Source organism: Lipotes vexillifer, unplaced genomic scaffold (genome assembly GCF_000442215.2).
Source record: "Lipotes vexillifer unplaced genomic scaffold, Lipotes_vexillifer_v1.1 scaffold429, whole genome shotgun sequence".
NCBI classification, from domain to species: Eukaryota; Metazoa; Chordata; class Mammalia; order Artiodactyla; family Lipotidae; genus Lipotes; species Lipotes vexillifer.
The window spans coordinates 740,637-766,525 of record NW_006784171.1 but is presented as its reverse complement, the minus strand read 5'-3'; the positions used below and the strand labels follow the sequence as shown (position 1 = coordinate 766,525).

The following is a 25,889-nucleotide window of genomic DNA, read 5'->3' as shown; positions in this document are numbered from 1 at the left end:
CTTGAGGAATGCCATGTAGACTGATATCTTCCATGAGCCCTAACATAAATATTTCTGGAATGAAGTTTGCTGGATTTTCTTCTCTAGGGAATACATGCTGACTCTTTAGTTTAAATAAAAAGATGAAAAAAAAATGGTTCTGAAGAACCTAGGGGCAGGACAGGGATAAAGACGCAGACATAGAGAATGGACTTGAGGACATGGGGAGGGGGAAGGGTAAGCTGGGACAAAGTGAGAGAGTGGCATGGACTTATATATACTACCAAATGTAAAATAGGTAGCTAGTGGGAAGCAGCCGCATAGCACAGGGAGATCAGCTCGGTGCTCTGTGACCACCTAGAGGGGTGGGATAGGGAGGATGGGAGGGAGACGCAAGAGGGAGGGGATATGGGGGTATATGTATATGTATATGTATAGCTGATTTCACTTTGTGATACAGCAGCAACTAGCACACCATTGTAAAGGAATTATACTCCAATAAAGATGTTAAAAAAAAAGTAGATTAAAAAAATTTTTTTAAGAGGTGAAAATTTTTATTAGGTATTGAAATAAAAACAAAAAAATTGAAAACTTCTCCACACTAGTCATTTAAAATCCATTGAAATATTATTCTCTACCTGTCCTTAAAATCACTCCTATCTTCTAAGCCAAGCATTTCTCAAACTTCAGTGTACATTGGAAACACTTTGAGAAATTGTGTAGAATTCAGTCTCCTGCTCCCGCTCTCACCAAAGATCCTCATTTATTAAGTCTGAGGTTTGGCCTGGAAATCTGCAGGACTAATGACAAGAAAACATAAAGTAATAATAAAAGGGAAACAGCTTTTCAGTTCATCTTAGAAACTGTTTTTATATTTATCTCATTGTTTTTAATGGAACTGAATTGAAGAGCAAGCTTGTGTTGTACTTTAAAAGACTTTCTAAAAAGTAGGTTTATTTTTTGAAGTTATTTATTTATTTATTTTTGGCTGCATTGTGTCTTCGTTGCTGCATGCGAGCTTTCTCTAGTTGCGTCAAGTAGAGGCTACTCTTTGTTGTGGTGCACGGACTTCTTATTGCTGTGGCTTCTCTTGCTGCAGAGCACTGGCTCTAGGTGCACGGGCTTCAGTAGTTATGGCATATGGGCTCAGTAGTTGTGTCTCAGGGGCTCTAGAGCGCAGGCTCAGTAATTGTGGCACACAGCCTTAGTTGCTGTGTGGCATGTGGGATCTTTAGGACCAGGGAAGTCCTAAAAAGTAGATTTAAACTTGACAGAAAATGTGGCAAGTTTAGAAGGATTCAGTCCTCATTTAGAATTTTTTAAAAAGATTTGAAAAATTGATTACAACTAATTTCACTTGTAAAAAATTTAGGAAATGCACAAAAGCATTAAAAATGGAAGAGGGGGGCTTCCCTGGTGGCACAGTGGTTAAGAATCCGCCTGCCAATGCAGGGGACACGGGGTCGATCCCTGGTCCAGGAAGATCCCACATGCCACACAGCAACTAAGCCCATGTGCCACAACTACTGAGCCTGCACTCTAGAGCCCGTGAGACACAACTACTGAGCCCACGTGCCACAACTACTGAAGCCTGCGCACCTAGAGCCAGTGCTCTGCAGCAAGAGAAGCCGCCTCGGTGAGAAGCCCGTGCACTGCACCGAAGACCCAATGCAGCCAAAAATAAATAAATTAATTAATTTTAAAAAAATGTAAGAGGGGGCTTCCATAAAACCACTACTTCATCCAGGGTTGTCAGTATGGCTGATACGCTCTGTCAGTGGACAGATTATTCAAGAAAGGTAATGCAATCTGAAGTCTCCCCTCTCTATGCTAAGCAAACCTATTTTTGACTTTCAGTAGGACTGTTAGGTAACGTTCACAATGCAAACTGCTACACTGATGACTGACTTTCTTGCTGCCTTATGTAGGAAGACTAGAAGCCTTCATATTCTTAATGGAATTTTTCTGCCTTGACACTATACCTTTTTGAAGTATTTGTGAAATTCGAGAGAGCTTGTTATGTGACAATATAAGCATCCTCCAGGGTTCAGTCCTAGGACTTTCGTTCTCATCTATTTTTTTTTTAGCATTGAATAGCATCTAAATGCTGGTGAGTCCCAAATGTAGGTCTCCATCCTGAACCTTTACCCTGTATTCCAGAGTCAAATATCCAACCTAATCTCTTAATTAAGTTTAAGATTAATCACTTAATTTCTCCACTTGGGTGTCTAGCAGGTATCTCAAATGTAGAATGTCTCAAACCAGTCTCCTGTTCTTCCATTCTGAACTGCTCTTTTCTTAAACTCCTGGCTCATCTCAGTTAATAGCAGTTTTAGTCTTCCAATTACTCAGGCAAAATCCTTGGAGCCATCTCTCATTCCTCTCTTTCACACCCTAATCCAGAACTTTCAGCAAATGCTATTGGTTCTACCTGCAAAGCATGTGGAGTCTGATCACTTCTCACACTTCCACTGCTACCACTATAATCTCTAGCCTGGACTGTTGCAGTGGCCTTTATATTAATTTGCTAGGGCTGCCATAACGAAGTACCATGGACTGGGTGGCTTAAACAACAGAAACTTATCTTCTCATGATTCTGGAGATTAGAAATCTGAGATCAAGGTGTCAGCTGGGCTGGTTTTCCTGAGGCCTCTCTCCTGGCTTGTAGATGGTCATCTTCTTGTGTCTTCACACAGTCTTCCCTCTGTATATGTACATATCTGTGTCCTAATTTCCTCTCCTTATAGGGATGCCAATTGTGTCGTATTGGATTAGAGCCTATCCTAATGACCTCAGTTTAACCTCACTTCTTCTGTAAAGATCTTATCTCCAAATACAGTCACATTCTGAAGTACTGAAGGTTAGGATGTCTATATATGAATTTGGGGGGGATACAACTCAGCCCATAACAGCCTTCTAATTGGTCTCCTGGCTTTCACTCTTGTCTCTCAACAGTCTATTCTCAGACTCAGCAAGAGTGGTTCTCAGCTCAGAACCTTCCAATGACTCCTTAGCCCTTTCAGAATAGAATTCAAAGTCCTTACAGTCACCTATAGGACACTACACTATCTGCCCTCCCCACCCTCCACCTCTCTGACATCATCTTCTATACCTCTCCCTGCACCTCCCTCACTCCATGCAGCCTCACTGGCCTATTTGCCATTCCTGGAGTACAACAGGCAGGCTCACACCCCAGTGCCTTTGCGATGGTCTTCCAACCAGAACACTTCCCCCCAGATATTCTCATGCTCAGATGTCACTTTCATGCTCAGTCATCATCATCATCCCTGATGATGCTGTTTAAATTGCATCCCATCCCACTTTCCTGTTTTATTTTTCTCTTTAGCATTTAGCAGGTTCTAATATACTTTACACTTTATTTTCTCTATTTGTCTGTCTCTTGCAATAGATCATAAGGTTGTATATAGGGTTATCAGAGCAGGGATTTTGTTTGTTTTGTTCATCTCTGTATTTCCTGTGCTGGAATAGTACCAGGCTCAAAATAGGTTCTCAGTAATTATTTGTTGAATGAAAACCACGTTGGCTGGACGCAGACTCTCCATCATTACATATTCTCTCAGATGAAGCCCCTGTCAGAATGAAATGCCAAAAAATTAGAAATATATGCTATGAAAGGTCTAAGGAAAAAGCACAATAGGGAAACTTTGTAAAGATCTCCTAGGTATTTAAAAAAAGAAGGAGAAGACAGTACAATGATAGGAGGGGGTACATCTGGGCTATGAAGCAAGGAATTTATTGAGTAACCAGCTAAACTAACCTTCACATCTGTTTCCACTTACTCTTTGGAACAGATAAAAGAGTATTAATTTTTACATGTTGGTTTAGATGACTTGTTCTGTTGGGTTTGTTCCTTAATAGTTCACCCCCAAACTGTTGCTTTCTTGTAGATTGCCTGGTTCCCTGGGGGCACATGATGTCTCTGCCTTTTTATCAGAAACTTCACGAGCACTATGATCGCAGCTACCACAACAAAAACCTTCGCACCACCATGAGCCAGTACCAGCAGGAGAAGAAAAGCTCGGCCATCTACACCCACGGCTCCACTGCCTACAGCAGCCGCTCCTCCGCTGCCCACCGCCAGAAGTCCGAGGCCTTCAGCCAGGCATCCACCACGTCCTACCAGCAGCAGGCTTCCCGGGCCTCCGAGTTTGCCCTCTCATCTGCAGTCAGTCAGAAGGCTGCCTCAGCCTACGACTATGGCTACTCCCACGGGTATGTCCAAAGCAGCCTTACAAATTTAGGGCAAAGCCACATTCTCTGAATAACTTCCCCATGTCACATTTTCTTATCTTCTTACTGGCAGCCCTACCTTTAAACCAGGTATGGAGCAAGGCCATGTTTTGGGAGGCCTGGGACTTATGTCTACGATTTCCCTTTACCTTCCTTCTCTGAGTTTCACGAAAAGCTTCACAGCCACCCTGGGATATCTTGCTTGAATTGCCATCTGCGATATTGCTAGAAGCAGAGAAGTTTTGCCGCAAGTCGTGTTCAATATTCAGCAGCAGCAGAGCCAGGAAACCTCATTTCAATACTCACAGCAGGTTTCCTGGTCCTGAGAACATTTCAACTTAGATGAGAATAGAATTTTTTTTTTTTTAAAGAAATGCTCAGGCAGAGTCTTAACTTCCAATTTTATTTATTTATTTTTAATTAATTAATTTTATTTATTTATTTTTGGCTGTGTTGGGTCTTCATTGCTACGCACAGGCTTTCTCTAGCTGCAGCGAGCAGGGGCTACTCTTCGTCGTGGTGCACAGCTTCTCATTGTGGTGGCTTCTCTTGTTTCAGAGCACGGGCTCTAGGTGCGCAGGCTTCAGTAGCTGTGTCTCACGGGCTTAGTTACTCCGTGGCATGTGGGATCCTCCCTGACCAGGGATCAAACCCATGTCCCCTGCATTGGCAGGCGGATTCTTAACCACTGTGCCACCAGGGAAGTCATAGATGAGAATAGAATTTGAAATTCACAGACCACAGGATCCCAAACTACAGCAGAGATGTGTTCTATTCTTTCAATATATGAAAGCCAAGGTTAAAATTCCTAGCTATTATTCAAGCAGCAAACATTTTCTTTAGTCAGGGCATTTTATAAAAACATGGCCCTATCTCAGTCAGCCTAAGAATACCAGGAGCAAACTGGTACTCTGACAAAATTAGATTTAACCCATTGCAATGAGGGAGACCACACACCAGAGGAAAAGAGAGTTTCAGTAGGATTCTAGGAAGTGTGGAGTTTAGAGGCAGGTCTGGTCTGAAAAATGAATCCAGTGTCCTGATGCTTTGGAAACAGTCAAGTTGAGATAAATGAGGACTGTTGTATCTAGAAACCTTTTGTGTGGAGCTCAGCACCTGGGCTGGGAACTGAGGCTGCTTCTCTGTGTCAACAGCAACTCCTCCACAGAAGAAGGCAATGCCTCATTCTTCCTGATAAAATTTCAAACAGCAAGCCTACTGATAATATTTGATATTAGAGAAGAAATTTTCTCGGTGAGCCTGTAGTCACTCAAGGAGGAAGTTATCACAACCCTCTACTGCAGCAGTGTCCCCGGGAGACACGTTTCCTGTGAACCTTGAGCTTGGTTTCTCTGTGTTTGTTGTTCCAGCCTGATAAATGCTGGGCAGATAATTTCTCAGTCCAAGCCAATTTTTATTTTCTCCATATCCAGAGCAAAATGTGTCATGGGGATTAAAACACATTTGCAAGATTCATGTGATTTTATTAAACATCTATCTATAGTCCACAGAAAGAATTGCTGAACTTCAAAACAGAAAAATTCCTGGGCTATGTGATCAGTAATCACCTGCTGCCTCAAACCTCCTCCATCTGGCATAGGTTGCATTATTTGTTATAGACAGATATAATTTTGTCTTACAAAATTTAAGTCCACAAAATATCTGTTAGGGCAACTGGAGAAGGTGTTTATTTCTGGGAATTAAAAAAGTTACTGAGGAAATAATATGGTGGCTTGTATGTAAGGACAATTTCTGAAGTACGTGATCCACGGCTGTGATTCCTGGGCACTGACATTGACCTCCTGGGAGCTTCTGCATGTTCAGTACCAGAGTCTCTGGAGTTTACCTGGAATGTGTGATGGCAACGTTCTGAAATTCCATTTAAAATGGAACAGGATCGTTTTGCAATCTCACTTTCATGGGTCATGTGTGCCAGGGGATATTCATAAGGACCTCAAATTAGCTGCAAATATGGAAGTATTGTCAGTGAGGAGGTGAATTCCTTTCTTTTAGCTCTTGTTTCAAATACCTGCCTTCCAAAGGAAATAGGAATGAGCACCATGCTATGTGACAGTATCATTGTGTTCTCCTGAAGAATGTCCCATACATATGTTTAAGAACCTCATTTAGGAAACAGCTGTCCTGTAATAGAGAGGATTATGTTTTAAATATCCATTTTCCTGGTCTGTCTGTGCCAAGTCTATAGAAAGTGTAGAAAATGGGTATTTTTATTACCATGCAGTTGTTAAGGTAACTCCTTGTGTACTTATTTCATTCCCCCAATGCTGTAGAGGCTACAGAGTTTTATGAATCTGTAATTCAAAGAGTTTTACTTCTTAAACTCTATTGCTAAATTTTGTTAAAATTATTTTAATTTTATACAAATTCTTTTTTTAACCACAGATGCAATATTCATATTTATTTACAACCGATAAATTATATCTAACATTAGTAATTGAAATTTTGAGCATCTTTATATTTTATCCAGAAAACATTTGCTCTATATTATCTTTGGAAGACAGCCATTTTAACTATAAAGAGCCTCAGATAATAAACTTTCTGTAGGCAGCAGAAATGTAATTATTTTTCTATACTCGACCTCACATCTTCCTTCTTGCTCTATAAGTATTTATGTAGGTAGGTAGGTATTTATTAATGGCTTGCTATGCTTGAACAACTCTACTTAGTAGAAATGTAGACCTAGAAACAAGAAAGGGAAGAGGATGTCAATATTTTCTCCTTTGTGTAATGCAATGTAAAAGAAAAGAAAGCTAACCTAATCCTAGGGGTATTTTAGACCTAGAGCTAACAGGAGCAGATGATATTCTTTGAACATTTCAAAATCTTCATAATTCCTTCAGGTTGTGTTTTAACTTTTTCAAAGTGGATCAACTTTTCCCTGCTAAATGAAGTCTCTCTTTGGTTGCGAAGAGTGTTGTTAATTAAAACACATGTGGGGTTGGAAATGCAATTCTGTGGAGTGTATATGAACACTAGGCTTGATCTATTTTTAGCCTCTGCTTTGTAGTTAGATGTCCAGTAGTAAAGCGGAAACTATGGAGATTTATACGTGCTCAGGACTTGGCTGACCTCAGTTAAGACTTAAGAACAATGGCTTGTTCAGAGTCAGTGTGGTTTTAGCTCAGATTGGTTTACCAATTGCATTCTGAGCCAAGGGTTATAAAATAAATTCTGGAAGGCTTATTCTAAATGCTTTTGTCCTTAGTCACAGTGAGAAAAAAAAAAAAACTAAATTAAAGAAAGTAATTCAGGAAAACAAAATGATACAAGACTGTTGTTTTATGTTAGTAATTCACAAATACTATTAGAGATTAAAGGAGAAATGGTACTCATGACCACTTCGCAACCATTAGGCAAGGGTTTTTAGCCTCTGTCCATGAGTAGGTTTCAACAGAGTTTTGGATGATCTCAAATTATATGCAAAATTAGGCTCAGATGAAATTTTTTTTTTTTTTTTTGCTGAGAAGGACCCTAGCTTTTATCAGATTCTCAGAGAACTCTGTGGTTCAACAAAGGTCACAACCACTGCACTAAAAAGTCTACATATAAATATCAGACAGCCCAATGTGTGACCTGAGGATCGCTTTCTAAGGAATTAGGATGAAATAAGGAAGATGTTTACAGGGAATGTGGTATATGGAAATCAGGGTGCCATCCTTTCTTTTGAGTAAGATGGGAGTAAAAAAGAAATATTTTGTTATACTTGATAAGTAGAATTGAATAACTTCCAGAAACCAGAGAACAACACAGCACAGTTCTTGGGTGATGGGCCCCTCAACCCTCTGTGGTAATGGTAGGCATCAGATTGTCTGATTCTAAACAGATTAAAATCCAGCCCATATGATGCCGTTCAGCATAGCATGCTCTATACCACTTTACAGTAACTCTGAGAAGTAGAAATTATTATCCTCATTTTTCAAATGAGAGAATTGGAGGGACTTCCTTGGTGGTGCAGTGGTTAAGAATCTCTGCCTGCCAATGCAGGGGACACGGGTTCGAGCCCTGGTCTGGGAAGATCCCACATGCTGCGGAACAACTAAGCCCGTGTGCCACAGCTACTGAGCCTGTGCTCTAGAGCCCATGAGCCACAACCACTGAGCCCGCAAGCCACAACTACTGAAGCCTGCGTGCCTAGAGCCTGTGCTCCTCAACAAGAGAAGCCACCACAATGACAAGCCCGTGTACTGCAACGAAGAGTAGCCCCTGCTTGCCACAACTAGAGAAAGCCTGTGCGCAGCAACAAAGACCCATGCAGCCAAATAAATAAATAAATAAACAAATTTTAAAAATAGCACAAAAAAATGTACAAAGAATAAGAAAATATTTTTTTAAAAAATGAGAGAATTGGAGACCAAAGAGATTAAATGACTTTTCTTCCTTACACTAATAAATAGTGGAATAGTGACTTGAGCACCCCAACCTACCCCAAGTCCCCCGCCCTTTCTACAAGTTCCCAGTAACTCCCCTTGACTACATGGCTACCATATTTTTCTTGAAGCATCAATGTGTAGTTTTGCTTACTTTTCTTTCCCCTGCTTCTCCTGGAGAAACCAAGATTTAGAGCAGGGAACAATAGGTAGAAACAATAGCTAGAAAATCCCAGGGGCATTGTGAATGCCAAACCTGGAACCTTACACACTCTTTAACTGTCACTTAGAATCAGACCTGGAGACTCACAAGGGCTCTGGAAGACACCAGTTTGGGAATAAGAAAACTGAAACATGAGTGACTTGCCCTGGGCACCGTGCCTAATCTTAAATTGTGCCCCTTACCTAACCTTAAATTGTGCCCCTTACCTACACTCATGTCACATTGTCACGTTGATTGACCCTTGGTTGTTACCCAGATCATAACCTCTTTTGAAACTTCTGGACTTTGCAAAGAACGTGCTAATGTTCAAACCAGTTGTAATTCTCACAGAAGATACCAATGCTAAAAACAGAGACCGCAAAACACAAACCCCTCTCTTTTATTGATGGATCTGATTACAGCAGGGACTGAGGGGGACCTGAAGACTTGCTCCCTTTCCCACCCCAGTGTGGTTTCAAAAGATGCTACCAAAGAAGTCTGCTGCCTTGTGGACATTTGTGTGTCTTGACCTCAGCTATGGGTATCTGATTAGTGTCCGTTTTCTATATCTCCATTTCTAGATGTTCTAACGTAAGGGCAAGTGGATAGTCTTTGGGGTCAAACAAGCCTTTACTTACATGCGATTACACTTGCGACTTTGGATATGCCTGTAAACTCTCAGTTTCTTCATCTGTAAAATGAGGAAAATGATTGTTGTTCATGTTGGCAGCCCTAAAAGAGATAATCATGTAAGGTGTGTAGTATAATAGCAGGCACATAGGGACCGTTTAGTGAGGTTTAGGTATTGTTCATTCATTCAGTAAATATTTACTGTGTGCCTCCTGTGTGCTAAGCACTGCTCTCGGTGCTTGGGATGAATTACTGAATAAATCTGACAAAGATTCCTGCTCTCTTGGAGCATGGAGAGATAGGTCATAAACAATAAATATAATAAAAAGGACAATGAATTTAAATCATGCTAAAGGTAATAAATGTTATGGAAGCAATAAAAAATAGAATAGGGTAGGGGGCTTCCCTGGTGGCGCAGTGCTTGGGAGTCCGCCTGCCGATGCAGGGGACGCGGGTTCGTGCCCCGTTTCGGGAAGATCCCACATGCCGCGGAGCGGCTGGGCCCGTGAGCCATGGCCGCTGAGCCTGCGCGTCCGGAGCCTGTGCTCCGCAAATGGGAGAGGCCACAGCAGTGAGAGGCCCGCATAACGCAAGAAAAAAAAAAAAAAAAAAAAAAAATAGAATAGGGTAGGAAGGATTAAGATATATCCTCTTCTCTAAAGAAAGATTTAACTATTATATATAAGGAAAAGGCACCATAAGTTTCTGGGTAGCAAATACAACATTCTGGGATTTGTCTTCCAGAATTTAAGTACTAAGAAAATGATGAGTCATATTACTTCCTATATGACAGGAGAAGATCAGGGGAAACATCTAATGAAAGCAGAAAGCCAGTTATTCTTTTTTTATTCTGCCCAGAAGTGGACAGGTTTATTGCCAGTTCCTTCTTTAAAAGGCAACTGAGTTGTGTTCTGAATCCCCAAAATAAACGCTGCATCCAAAGAGAGTAGCCTTCACCACGCATCAATCTCTGACTCTAATTGCTGTAAACCTGCAGCTTGTTTGCAGAGAGAGAACTGGAAGTATCATTCCTGGTGATACCAGTTTCCTACAATTGGCAATTTGTAGATCCATAGAATTGGGGAATGGCAGGAAGAGACCACGAGCTCATCTAATTCAAGCCCCTCCTTCCACAGATAACATACACTGAGGCCCAGAAAGACGTGATTCATTCTCTGCTTCGTTTGCTTTGTTTCTACATTGAAAATACTATTCATCAGGCTCTTTTGCAGGTTAAATTCAAGTTTAGATGATACAAGATACCCGCAGAATGGCATTAATCTTCCATAGGCAGGTGAATCAGGCTGTGAGAAGGAAGACATGTCCCCTCATATAGTGGGAATAGAATGAGTAGCCAAAGGTGGAGGAAGGGCCATGCAGTTACCTCCCATCGCTCAGAGGTAACATGTTAACTCTGTCCACTGCTGGCCGAGCAGTGAGTGTAACTGAGCCTCCCCGGAGAGCTCTCCGAGCTGTGGGAGCCCAAGGAGCCCTTGCTGCAGGCTTGACCTTTTCCACAGCAGCCTTTCTAGATGAAACAGGAGATAGCAGGAGCACCTCAAATGAGGAAGGTAACCTTCATGCAAAGTCTAGTCAACCCTAGCGACCATCCTGAGTGGGATGGAATGTGGGTTTCTGGGCTGCCTTATAAATAAGTTAATAAGGCTAACTTTGACTAACCCTGGACAATTTTCAGTCCACAGACCTAGACTCTATAAGGCATCTCCTGATACTATGGTCAAGTGTCCTGCATAATATATCTAGGAAATACAGAGTGGATTCTTTCACTTCTGCTTAAAAATGGGCCATACTCACTCAGTTGGGTTAAATTAATTTCTAAAATAGCCAGGAATGGATAGAAACTGAAGGGTGTATGTGATAACCATAAAGATTTGTCTCTCAGTGTTTAACCCACTAGCTTTTTCTAGAGCATGACTATTCTAACATTCATGTTGAGAAGTGGTTCAGACCCCCCTGGTATTTGTTTTTAGATCATGTCTATCTATACATTAGCTGTGGCAAATTACTAAAAAGGAGAGTAAAATGTTACTTGTCAGCGGAAATTTAAATAATGGAAACAATAGGGCAATAAATAGAAGAAAAATTGTGGTTATATTACTATTTAAGTAACTAAAATTTTTTAAAAACTAAAAATGAGATATTTTGGCTTCGCTGGTGGCACAGTGGTTAAGAATCCGCCTACCGATGCAGGGGACACAGGTTCAAGCCCTGGTCTAGGAAGATCCCACATGCCATAGAGCAACTAAGCCCGTGCGCCACAACTCCTGAGCCTGTGCTCTAGAGCCCGCAAGCCACAACTACTGAAGCCTGCGTGCCTAGAGTCCATGCTCTGCAACAAGAGAAGCCACCACAATGGGAAGCCTGCACACTGTAATGAAGAGAAGCCCCTGCTCTCCGTAACTAGAGAAAGCCCGCATGCAGCAACGAAGACCCAAAAAAGCCAAAAATAAATTAATTAATTAAAAATAAATAAAAATAAAAAAAATAAAAAAGATATTTTTATGCTGAGAGACTGAAATAGAGAGGAAAACAGGATAACTATAAGGTAAATAATGCAAAGACAGAAAGAAAGGCCAAGGGACTGTTATTTATTATGATACTGCATGTCAGTAAATTTCAAGGATGATGTTGATCAAACTAAATTTGTGCTTGTATCTTATAAGAGACCTTCTCTGGAAAGTATATTAGTGAGAAAAGGACTCAAAGCCTCCTGCTTATCCACTAACTTTGATGTTCTCCTAAAAGTTCCTTAAATGTTTAGATTGGGAAACAGGAGAATCCAAAGGTCAGTAGAAAGTGTTGAGGCTGACTTGATACCCATACCAAAGGAGGCGCGTAGGATGAAGCTGCTGTATATCAAAAGTAGACCCAAAACAACCTTTCACAAAACCCAGGGAAAATACAGTCTTTCAAGTTTTGCAACAGGGAAAAATGCAGCTGATAGAAAGATAGAAATGAGAAAAGAGACTACAAACTCCAAGTGCTTGTTCCTGACCCTCCAGGGGGTTCTGGAGATGAAAGAGATGGACCCTCAGATCCCAGAAGCCCTGAGGAGGAGGGGCTGACCAAATGACCAAAGACACCCAAGAAGGGCAGTTTTCTAGAAGCTGACCCATAGTTCAGTAAAACCACCACCTTTTCCTCCCTTCTGGGAAACAGCTGAGCATTTTGTTTATACGCAGCAGTGCTAGGTTGTAAATATATACGAAGAGGCGATTTTAAAGGAAAATTGTTAGAATAATAAAAATGAGTTCAGTTCCTTTGTGGCGACTCGGTAAAGTCTAATGGCAACACATAGATAAGTCAGCAATGAAAATGGAACTTCTATTTTCAAGGTTTTGCACATATCTCTGTGTCATCCTGGGATGACCTACCCATCTTTTAATGTCCAGCTCTTCCACAAAGGATTCCCTGATAACCCCAGACAGAAATTGCCTCCAAGCCTGTGAATTCAGCTTTTGTTTGCTCTAATCTTTCTGCTTATCTGCCTGCCTTCCTTCTGTCCTTCCATCCTTCCTTCCATGATTGATATAATTCAACACATCAGGCCTGGTAGCATTTACTCCCCTACTAGATGGTAAAGCTCTCAGAAAACAAGAGTTTTTTTTTACTTTAATTAATTAATTTTATTTTATTATTTACTTTTGGCTGTGTTGGGTCTTCGTTGCTGCGCACGGGCTTTCTCTAGTTGCGGGAGAGCGGGGACTATGCTTCGCTGTGGTGCGCAGGCTTCTCATTGTGGTGGCTTCTCTTGTTGCGGAGCATGAGCTGTAGGTGTGTGGGCTTCCGTAGTTGTGGCTCACAGGCTCTAGAGCACAGGCTCAGTAGTTGTGGCGCACAGGCTTAGTTGCTCTGTGACATGTGGGATCTTCCTGGACCAGGGCTCGAACTCGTGTCCCCTGCATTGGCAAGCAGATTCTTAACCATTGCACCACCAGAGAAGTCCTAACAGGAGTCATTAATTTATCTAATTTATCTTCATATCCCCCTCACACCCCAGCTTCAAGCACGCTATTGTGCACACAGTGGATACTAAATAAGTTTTCTGTTGAATAAATGAAATTATTACAGAAAGTTAAGGCTTTCTGTTTGAAGTGAACCTTCTCTTGCACATTCTAAAATATCAGCTGGGTTGTGTGCTAAGTTTATGTTTAACATTACAAGAAACTACTCTTTTCCAAAGCAGCTATACCATTTTACATTCACATACTAAGGTACAAGGATTCCAGTTTATCCACATTACTTATTTTCTGTCTTATTTTTTATAGCCATTCTTTTGGGTGTGTAGTGGGGTCTCATTGTGGTTTTAACTTGTGCTTACTTAATGGCTAACGATGTTGACCATCTTTTTAATGTGCATGGTAGCCATTTGTGTATCTTCTTTGGTGAAATGCCCGCTCAAATCTTTTGCCCGTTTTTAAATTGGATTTTTTTCTGCTTATTATTGAATCATTAGAGTTATTTAAATATTTTATATACAATTCCTTTATTAGTGTTTGCAAATATTTTCTCTCATTCTGTGACTTGTCTTTTCATTCTTTTAACAGTGTCCTTCAAAGACCAGAACTTTTAAATTTGATGAAATTCAGTTCATCACTTTTTTTCCTTTTTTAATCATGCTTTTCATGTTATATCTAAGAACTCTAACTCAATATCATAAAGAATTTCTCTTATCTTCTGAGTTTTATAATTTTACTTTACATTTAGAAATAATCCATTTTGAATTAATTTTTAAAAATTTAAAAATTTTTTTTACATCTTTATTGGAGTATAATTGCTTTGCAATGGTGTGTTAGTTTCTGCTTTATAACAAAGTGAATCAGTTATACATATACATATGTTCCCATATCTCTTCCCTCTTGCATCTCCCTCCCTCCCACCTTCCCTATCCCACCCCTCAGTCACAAAGCACCGAGCTGATCTCCCTGTGCTATGCGGCTGCTTGAATGAATTTTTTGTATGTGATGTTGAGTAAAGTTCTAAATCCATCCCTTCACTTATGGATATACAATTGTCCCAGCACCATTTGTTGAAAAGACTATCCTTACCCCCTTAAATTCCTTAGCACCTTTATCAAAACTTAACTGACCATAAGTAAAAAGGTTTATATATGGACTCTCAATTCTGTTGCATGGATCTGTATGCCTGTCCTTATGCCAGCACCACACTTTCTTAATTATTATTGCTTTATAAAGAGTTTTGAAATTGGTAGATGTGAGTTCTCAAACTTAGTTCCTCTTCTACAAAAAATAAAAATAAAAAATCTTGCCTATGTAATTCCTTCATATTCCCATATAAATTTTAAGATCACCTTGTTAATTTCTACAAAGAGAAAAGTCTGCTGGCAATATGATAAGAATTATGTTGAAACTGTAAATCAATTTTGAAAAATGTGTGTTTTAACAATGTTGACTCTTTCAATCCGTGAACATGGGATATTTATTTATTTAGATTTTGTTTCACTTATCATAATGTTTTGTAATTTTCAATGTAGAAGTGTTATACTTCTATGTTAAAGTTATTCCTAAATATTTTATTCTTTTTGATAGTATTGTGAATGGAGTTATCTTAATTTTATTTTTGCATTGTTCATTGCTAGTAAACAGAAGTATAATTGATTCTTGTGTTTTGATTCTGTATCCTGTTACCTTGCTGAACTCATTTATTAGTAGTAGCATGTGTGTGTGTGTGTGTATTCCTTAGCAGTTTTTACATATAGGATTATATCATCCATAACTAAAGGTAGACTTGCTATCCAATTTTTTCAATTTTATTTTTAATAATTGCCTTGGCTATTCTTCAGTATAATGTGAACTTCAGTACAATGTTGAAGAGAAGTGGCAAGAGCAAATATCACACCCTTGTTCCTGTCTTGTTACTGTCTTAGGAAGAAAGGATTTAAGTTTTTTACTATTAGATATGATACTAGCTCTAGATTTTTCATAGATGGTCTTTATCAGACTGAGGAACTTCCCTTCTATTCCTCTTTTGTTGAGAGTTTTTAACATGAAGGAATGCTGAATTTTGTCAAATACTTCTTTTGCATCTATTGAGGTGATAATTTTTTTTGTTTTTTATTCTGTTAATATGGTATATTACACTGATTGATTTTCAAATGTTAAATCGATCTTGCATTCCTGGAATAAATACCACTTGGCTATATGTTGCTGGATTCAGTTTACTAATATTTTGTGAAGGATTTTTGTACCTGTGTTCTTGAAGGCTATTGGTCTGTGTTTTTGTTTGTTTGTTTGTTTATTACAATGTTTTGGTTTGGCTTTGATATCAGGTAATACTGGCCTTATAGAATAAGTTGGGAAGTGTTCCCTTCTCTTCTGTTTTTGAAAATACATGGAAATGATTTGTTTGTTTCTTCTTTACATATTCCATGGAATTCATCTGTGAAACCATATGGGCCTGGGCTTTTCATTGTGCAAAGATTTTAAATTTCTAATTCAGTTTCTTTACTTGTTATTGATCTGTTCTGATTTTTAATTTCTTCTTGAGTTAGTTTTTGTAGTTTGAATCTTTATGGGAATTTTTTCATTTCATTTAAGTTGTCTAAATTTTTGGCATAAGTGCATTTATCATACTTCCTTGTGAGCCTTTTAATTTATGTGGGGTTGGTAGTGGTCTCCTCTTTTATTCTTGTTCTTGATAATTTGTGTCTTCTCTGTTTCTTCATGGTTAATCTAGTGAAAGGTTTGTCAATTTTCTTGATCTTTTCAATGAACCAACTTTCGTTTCACTGATTTTATCTATTGTTGTTCTATTTTATTGATTTCCTCCCTAATCTTATTATATCTACCTTCTACTTGCTTCATATTTAATTTTTTTCTAACTTACAATGAAAGCTTAAGTTATTAATTTGAGACTTTTCTTCTTTTCTAATATAGACACTTAAAGCTATAAACTTACCTCTAATAACTGCTTTAGCTTTATCCCATAAATTTTGATATGTTGTGTTTTTGTTTTCATGTAGTTCAAAATACTTTCTAATTTCCCTTGTGATTTCTTTTCCCTTGTGGGTAATTTAGAAGTATGTTGTTAGTTTCCTGATATATGAGGATTTTCTAAATTTCTTACTGTTGTAGATTTTTACTTAATTTTTCTGTTATCAGAGAATATATTTTGTATGGTTTAAATTCATTTAAATGGATTGAGATTGTTTTGTGAGTTAGCATATAAATTCTCCTGGAGAATGTTTAAAAGGATATGTACTTTGTTGTCATTGGGTAAAGTATTCTAGAAAGGTCAGTTGTATCAAGTTGATTGAGAGTGTTATTCAAGTCTCCTATGTCCTTGCTGATTTTTCTCTAGTCGTTCTATCAGTTATTGAAAGTGGAGTATTGAAATCTCCAGCTATTTTCAATTTTCTATTTTTTCTTTCAATTCTGTCATTTTTTGCTTCATATATTTTAGGGCTCTGTTGGTAGATGCATGTACATTTATAATTGTTATATTTTTTTGAGGAATTGACCTTCCTATTATTATGAAATGTCCCTCTCTGTCTCTAGTAATATTTCCTAGTTAAAAGTATATTTTGTTTGATATTAATATAGCCACTCCAGCTCCTTATGGTTATTATTTTCATGGTATATCTTTTTCATCCTTTTACTTTAACAATATGTGTCTTTGAATTTAGAATGTGGCTCTTATAGCAGCATATAGTTGGATTTTTAAAAATTCATTCTGACAATCTCTGCTGTTCCTTGGAGTTTTTAATCCATTCACATTTAATAAAATTACTGCTATGGTTGGACTTATGTTTACCAGTTTTTTAATTTTTTTCTGCATATCTCATATCTCTTTTGTTCATTTGTTTCTCCTTTACTGCCTTGTTTTGTGTTAAATAGATATTTTTAGTGTACCATTTAATTCCTTTCTTTCTTGACTCTATTTTTTATTATTTTCTTAAGGGATTGCTTTAGAAATTATAATATACATATTAACTAATCACAATCTACTTCAGATTTATATTAACTTCATACCAGTAAAATTTAGAAACTTTGCTCCAATATAGTTCCATTTCCTCCCTTATCTTTTGTACTATTATCATATGCCTTACAACTATATATGTTATAAACCCAACGGTGCAGTGTGATAAGTATTGTTTTATGTAATCTTATGTCTTTCAAAGAATTTAAGAAAATAGAAATATATGTATGCTTATATATTTATCCAGTTATTTACTTCCTGGTGCTCTTTATTTTTTGGTGTGGATTCAAATTACTGTCTGGTGTCATTTCCTTTAAACCTGAGGGATTTGCTTTAGCATTTCTTATAAGACAGGTCTGCTAGCAATGGATTCTCTTGGTCTTTGTCTGGCAATGTCTTTGCTTTCAGTTTTGAGTAATAGTTTTGTTGAATATAGAATTCTTGATTTACTTTTTCCCCCAGCACTTGAATATGTCATATGAATGCCTGTGGGTTGTATCGTTTCTGATGTGAAGTCAATCATTAATATATTGTTCTCTTGTATGTGATGAATCATTTTACTCTTGGTGCTTTGAAGTTTTCTCTCTGACTTTGGCTTTCAACAGTTTGACTATATATGATATAACTACATGTGTATCTCTGAGTATCATACTTGGGTTTGTTGAGTATCTTGGATCCATAGATTAATATTTTCATCAAGTTTGGGGAATTTTAGTCCATTATTTCTTCAAATATATTTTCCTACCTTTTCTCTCTCTCTCCTCTTTCCAGTACTACCATGACTCATATATCGGTATGTTTGATGTTGTCTAACAGATCTCTGAGGCTTTAAAATTTTTTCTTCATTCTTTTTCTGTTTTTTTTTTTTTTATTAGATTATTTCTATCTTCAGGTCCACTGATTTTTTTTAATTCTTCTATATAAAATCTGTTGAGTCCCTTTAATAAATTTTTCATTTAAGTTATTGTACTTTTAAACTCCAAAATATTCATTTGCTTCTATTTTATAATTCCTATCTCTTTGTTGACATTCTCTCTTTTTGGGTCATTATTATAATACTTTCCTTTAATTCTTTAAACATGGTTTCCTTTATTGGCCTTTGAAATTATTTCTTATTACTGCTTTGAAGTCTTTGTTTGCTAAATCCAACATCAGGGTGCACCTGGAGACAATTTTTATTTACTGATTTTTTCTGCTGGTGTGTGTCACACTTTCCTATTTCTTGTCATGTTTCATAATTTTTGTTGTAATTGAAAATGGGACATGTTGGGGGCTTCCCTGGTGGCACAGTGGTTAAGAATCTACCTGCCAACGCAGGGGGCACAGATTCAGTCCCTGGCCCAGGAAGATCTCACATGCCACAGAACAACTAAGTCCGTGTGCCACAACTACTGAGCCTGCACTCTAGGGCCCGCGAGCCACAAGTACTGAAGCCCACGTGCCTAGAGCCTGGGCTCCGCGACAAGAAAGCCTCCGCAATGAGAAGCCCATGTACCGCAACGAAGAGTAGCCCCCGCTCGCTGCAACTAGAGAAAACCCACACACAGCAACAAAGACCCAGCACAGCCAAAAAAAAAAAAAGAAAATGGGACCTGTTAGATAATATACTATAGTAATTCTGGATTCTGAATTTTTCCCTAAATGTGTTGTTGCTCTGTTTTGTTTTTGTTTAATTACTTGCCTAAACACATTTGTAGAATCTGTTTACCTAGCACTGTGTTACTGCTGATGTCTCTTTTAGTTTTTTTTAAAAATTGTCATTCTCATTTTTAAGCCTGAATTCATAGGGATTGCCTTGTATTTGCATAGATTAATGGCCAATCAATGAATGGTCAGACACTGTGCTCAAACATCTCAAGACAGTAAAGGTTCCATCTTCTGACAATAGATCTCTGTGTGTGTTGTGGGGCACATTTGAAATTCAGGTAATTTTAAAGTATGTATGCCCTGGATTTGCTTACCTCTAGACTCTCTTGTCTCTCCTCTGCACATGTACACAGGTTTACAGTTAACCAGTAATGTATGGATAACCTGAGCCCTCTCCAGTTTTTTTCTATTCAGGAACACGGAGAGCTTAGGAAGGCCCCCATGGTGGTCTTTTTTTCTTTTGGCTGCGTTGGTCTTCGTTGCTGTGCGCTGGCTTTCTCTGGTTGCCGCGAACGGGGGCTACTCTTTGTTGTGGTGCGTGGGCTTCTCATTGCGGTGGCTTGTCTTTGCTGTGGAGCACAGGCTCTAGGCGCGCAGGCTTCAGTAGTTGTAGCACACGGGCTCAGTGATTGTGGCATGTGGGCTCTAGAGCACAGGCTCAGTAGTTGTGGCACATGGGCTTAGTAGCTCCACGGCATGTGGGATTCCCGGAAAAGGGCTTGAACCCATGTCCCCTGCATTGGCAGGTGGATTCTTAACCACTGCACCATCAGGGAAGTCCCTCCGTGGTGGTCTTATTTTTCAAATCTTCCTGTTAAATTTCAGGCTGACCTGCCAGTCTGCTGCTTGCTGCAACCGCGATTGCATCCTGAGATTGATTGAGCTGCTGGTCTTCCCTTGTTTGTTTGCCACTTAGATGGCTCATGTTACAATGTTGCTGGTTGTGGAGGTTTATCATGCTCTGCTCCAAATCAAGTCAACCCCTCTGGCAGTTATGATTTTATCACCTTTTCCCACCTTGGTAGAACTACCTTATGGATTGAGCTGGGAGCAAGGGGGTGGTGAAAGACTAGGCAAGAATGTCACACAGACTCCCACTTATTCATACCTGAAGTTCAGTATCTTTTTATGAATAACCACTTGTCAGTGTAGTGTATGCCTTTGGTTGATTTTCAGAGCCCTGAATGGGTTGGTTTTGACAATTGTATCCAGTTTTATCATGGCTTTTTGGGGAGAGAAACTGCTGAACTACTCACTCCACCATACTAGAAGTCTCACCTCTGCATTGGTCATTTTTATCAGCTCCTCAGCTGATTCTGATGGCAAGTCAGGGTTGAGAATCACTGAGACAGCGTATGATTACAGGAGGATGAATCTTGATTTCATTTCATTCAGTAAGTTTATTGAACACCATCAGGCAGTGCACACAGTACTGAGTATACAAAGGTAACTTAGGCCATCCCCCTCCTTGAATAGTCATAGGCAACGGGAAAGATAGAGAGGGAAACCAATAATACAATATAACCATAGGCATATAGGGATAGGTGTCTACAACCTATCATTTTTTCTGAAACATGCTGATAGGTTGTCATAATTTTTTTAGAAAGTAATATAGCCATTAAGTAGATCCATACTTAACATAAGTGTGAATAAAGTTACTCATCCTGGGGAACTAGGGCAACATAACTTTAAAGAACTAGCATTTTACTTCATGTAAAGTTTAATGAGTTTTTTAATGCTTTATTTTTAATTGAACTGTGATGTGAATAAATCAATTGATGTGAATAAATTCAGGAATAGCAAATCAACATCAGAGTCATTATGGGAAGTGTGACATGGTGTTGTGGTTCCCAAAGTGGGGAATCCATGAAGGCAAGCCATGGAAGTGTAGGAAGAAATATGAGCACTTCTGTATTTTTTTAAAAGTCAAATTTGGCCCATAAAATTTTTCTGTTGATTGAATATTTCATAAAGTGAGAATATTTATACAGCAGTATATGTGTAGAATTTATAAATAGGTGGCATGCCCCCAATATTTTTGGATTGAGAGGACTCAGTCACAAAAGTTAGAGACTACTGCTGTAGTGGAAAGAGCACTAACCTAGGTGGATGCTAGTCCTAGCTCACCTACCAACTTGCTGTATGAACCTGGGCAAGTTACAAAGATATTCCAGGTCTTCCACATCTATAAACTGAGTGTGGTATAAATATCCCGGAGATCTCTTCCAGTTCTGTGATTCTATAATTAGTTTTGTTCTTGCTATTCCTGTTAAGAATAATTATGAAGTTGTAAGAGCAGAAGGTTATGTCGTTTTTGTTGTTGTTGTTGTTCAGTATTTGAACTGGATGGAGGTGCAAGTCTATTTCTGAGTCCCTGGAACATTTACAGAAGGAGCTGTCTGTACCTGAGCTACATCCCTTCTCTGTGGTGCTGCTGGTCATAGGTGTGATGATGTCATACACACCATGATATTTCTTTAAATTCTGCTAACTTTAGACATATTAAGAGGACATACCACAATTAGTAGCAGAGTACAGGTAGATGTACTTAGACACAGTTACAGACACATGGGTGCACCATGCACACGCAAATCAATCCTTACCTATAGCTTAATTTCCCTGCCTTCATAAATTGAAGTTCAGAAAGATTCAAGACATAAAGAACATCAAATTTAGGGTTTTTTTAAAATTTTTATTTATTTTTGGGTGTGTTGGGTCTTCGTTGCCGCACGTGCACTTTCTCTAGTTGCTGCGAGCGGGGGCTACTCTTCGTTGCAATGCACGGGCTTCTCAGTGCGGTGGCTTCTCTTGTTGCGGAGCCACCGAGTGCATGGGCTTCAGCGGTTGCAGCACGTGGGCTCAATAGTTGTGGCGCACCGGCTCTAGAGCACAGGCTCAGTAGTTGTGGCGCACGGGTTTTGTTGCTCTGAGGCATGTGGGATCTTCCTGGACCAGGGGTTGAGGCCGTGTCCCCTGCATTGACAGGGGGATTCTTAACCATTCTTAACCTCTGCGCCACCACGGAAGTCCCGTTAAATATAGTTTTAATAGTTAAAAGACCCACATTGATCCATACATATCAAGTTAAGTGTCCACTCAGAAACTGACTTATAAGACAGAGTATTATTTTCAAAATTTAGATACAACTAAAAGCCCAAGAGGTTAGCAAGCCCTTATTTAGCTCTTTGATGTAACTTCAAAGAAATTTAAATTAAAAAAAAGAAATTTAAATTTTACATATTCTATTGAACTTCTCTAAAAACATTATTTGACTTTAAAATTCAATAGAGTAAGATGTTAGACTTCAGTGTTCCTGGGTCATAACAAAATAGACATGGCTTTCCTTCAAATAATTAGTTACACTGATTATTGCATAGTCAGTTCCTTAAAACTTTGTTTCTCTGATTTCGTTTTGTTTGTTAACTTCGATAAATGACTTAGCATTACCAAATAGTCTGTTGGCACAGTATTTTAACATCTAATCCTTCACACACTTTTTTTGTTAGGATTCAAAAGCTTGAAGAAACTTTAGAGAGCATAACAAGTGTTTGATATTTTCTAAATACTTTGGATTTTCTAAATAATACTATATGATATATGATTTTCTAAATAATACTATATAATACATAAAATCATAATGCTTTTTTGAAGCCTTTTGTTCCAAATGAAATATTATGTGAAAACTGATGATAGTACCATGAATCTTTACCATAAAGTTTAACTATTAAAAATCATCTGCTGTGATTTACTTGTGAGAATGGAATAATCACATTCTGGCACTTTCTATGTAATAAGTGAATCATTTTAAAGGTTTATCTTAAAGGGAAAATGACAGAAAAAAAAGGAACGACAGTACAAGAAAAAGAATGACAAATCACAGCTGTTTTGATATAAATAAACATTGAAAATATGAGCTCATGGGAATATGACTGCAGATAGTAGAATGAAAGTAAAAAGTAAAAAGAGCAAAAACAGAAAAACAGGAGAAAAATTAGAAAATGAAAATGTTCTATAAATAGAAAAAAATGAAACAGACTCCATAATTAATTTTATTTTGTATAGTAATGGAATTAAAGGAGTGAAGGAAAATACCACTTTAAACTTAGACCTGTATTAGCACAGCCTGTACTTTGTAACCTGCTAGGGGTATAGAATGCAATCATTTTGCTGCTGCCTGGAACAGCCAGCCAGGAACAAATTTCACTAAGCCTTCCAATTGGTAACCAATCCACAAGTTTGATTTCAAGGTTCTAACCTTTGGCATTAATGCTGATCATAGAATAAGAGCTAGATATTCACCCTGGGGGAGGGGGTAGTTAGTGGGAGAGGAAAAGGTTTGCCATTTCTGTGCTACAACTCCACTCCAGGAATTAAAGACAGTAGCCCACCCTATACTCTCAGGCTACCTTTGCACCCCCTGTACTTCCTAGAAGCCCTGCAGGTCTGTGTTACTTGCTTAGCAGGGGATAGGATTATTTGCATTATTATGTATCCATTTTGTACTCTGTATATGTGCTGTCTTCTTTTGATTTAGGTAATCTCTTTGCTTTTGCTAATGCTTTTTAAAGACTGGAAAGGATCAAGGTTTGGACACTTTGGAAGGTTTTGCTGTTTTAACTGGGCAGCTGGCTTTTTCCATGCCACACCACTCACATGCTTCACTTTCTCTTCAAATTTTCTCTACACCAGGAACCTTTTTAATATTAACTTTTAATTTTAGAATCAGTTCAAGTCTATAGAAAAATTACAAGGATAGTACAGAGAGTTCCTGTACGGCTTCCTATTGTGACTATCTTTCATTACAGTGTAGACGAGAGGCTTTTAGCCTGAGCCCATGGATTGTTCAGAGAGTCCATGAACTTTTGAAATTTATGCCAAATTCCATACATTTGAAAGAAAATGCACTTCATTTCATTCAAGAACTATATAGATTAAGGTTGTCCTTTTAATTTCATCAATTCTTTTCTCTAGGTGCAATCTCTGCTGTCATGTTTTCCATTCTGCTAACACATTTTTTGGTTTATTAGAACAATAACTACCTCCAAGTGTACACTCGCACCAGTGTCCATGGGTGGGTCGATTTTTGTGTGCAACAGCACTAGGAAAGTGTTCTTTATCAAACCTGTAATTTTCCGAGTCACTCGACGCTGTGTGTTCACAGAAAGTATATTAACTCTATTGTTTGATGAACCCAGTGTCCTTTCAGACGGAGTCTGTCTATACAACTCAGGTTGAACCTAGAGGCCCTGCATCAGAATTGCCTGGGCTCCCAATACAGAAAATCTGCCTTTGTATCAATCCCCTGGAAGCATTTGGATACACAATGTATCCAAACCATTTATGTAGACCACCTAAATTTCCAACATTAACTTAACAGCAAAGGGTATTTGGAACTATTACCAAAGCACTGCCACTTTCCCTCGAAATTTTAAGGGGGAAAAAGCCATGAAATTTGACATAAATACACTACCATGTGTAAAATAGATAGCTAGTGGGAACCTGCTGTATAGCACAGGGAGCTTAGCTCGGTGCTCTGTGATGGGCTACTTGGGTGGGATGGTGGGATGGGGGGAGGTCCAAGAGGGAGGGGATGTGTGTATGCATATGGCTGATTCACTTCACTGTGCGGCAGAAACTAACACAGCATTGTAAAGCAGTTATACTGCAATTCTTAAAAATTGCTATAGACTTATTTTTCTCTTGTGTCTAGATAGAGTGCATTATGTGAGGTCATTCTCACGCTAGCTCTAAAGATAAAAGATGCTTATAACATTAGCCGTCTAGGATTCTGTAAAACGTCCCCAAACTTAAAACTTCCTTTTATAAGCATTTTTTTAAATTATAGACTAACATTAGGGTGTTTTTTTTCAGACTTACAGATTCCAGTCTGATGTTAGAAGATTATTCATCCAAGTTGAGCCCCCAAACAAAGAGAGCCAAGAAAAGCCTTCTCTCTGGAGAGAAGAAAGAAAATCTGCCAAGTGACTACATGGTGCCCATTTTCTCAGGACGGTATGTACGGATTTTCTCCCTGGATCTGATTATTAGAAAGTGGAGAGTAAATGTTGTCAGGTAGTAATAACAATAGCAGCTGTCATTTATTGAGCACTTACTATGTACTGGTTGAGAAAGGTCTGTGGAACCTCAGAACCATGCACAGAGGGAGATGTGTTCATTGTAAAACTGTTTGCCATCACATAGGATGGCTATATGACAAAAGAGGATGATCAGCAACTTATTTCTAATTATGTAACTAGTTGAAATTAGAAGCCGAGTATTGGATGCTAGTTTTTGGACTCTATATATAGTCACTATGTTTAGAGTAGAAAGAAAGGTTAAAACTATAAAATATTGGGTGAACTAAAAGAAAAAAATCAGATGATATGTTTAGGTAGATTGGTTGCCAGTGTGGTTTTAATTATTAATCATTATGAAGAAAAAAAAGTCTTAGATAACGTAGACTAAGTAAAAGAATTGCACCATAATAATGCCTGGCTTATGTTTGTTAAATGTAAAATAGATTGCTATTTATTTTGAGGTAAAGTTCAAACAAAATAATCACTAAATCACCAGTCTGTGTAATGCCAAATTTGTTTATAATATAAACATTTTTTTGAATGATAATATATACAAAGGAATCTTGAAAGGAGACTTGTCCAAGACACCAACTTAAAGTTTAACAGGAACTTTCTGAGTCTTCCCTGTTTATTTTCCTTTGAATGGAGAATTATTCACAGAGCTAAGATGGTTCAGAATGAGGTCGTCTTCTCCAGGCAAGTGCTCTCAGGAAAATCACTAGGCAATAATGCGGCTGTAATTTTGGGACCTACTTC

General features: G+C 38.4%; 1 protein-coding gene across 1 annotated transcript in view; it reads left to right on the top strand.

The window, feature by feature from the left end:
- The first annotated feature begins 3,913 nt into the window (after positions 1-3,913).
- The window catches only part of MYOM1 (myomesin 1), a 137,548-nt gene continuing 115,572 nt past the window's right edge, over positions 3,914-25,889 (top strand). The window contains exons 1-2 of the mRNA XM_007456559.1: positions 3,914-4,212; positions 24,928-25,068. Of these exons, the coding sequence (XP_007456621.1) occupies positions 3,914-4,212; positions 24,928-25,068 (440 nt within the window). The remainder of the gene's footprint in view (positions 4,213-24,927; positions 25,069-25,889) is intronic.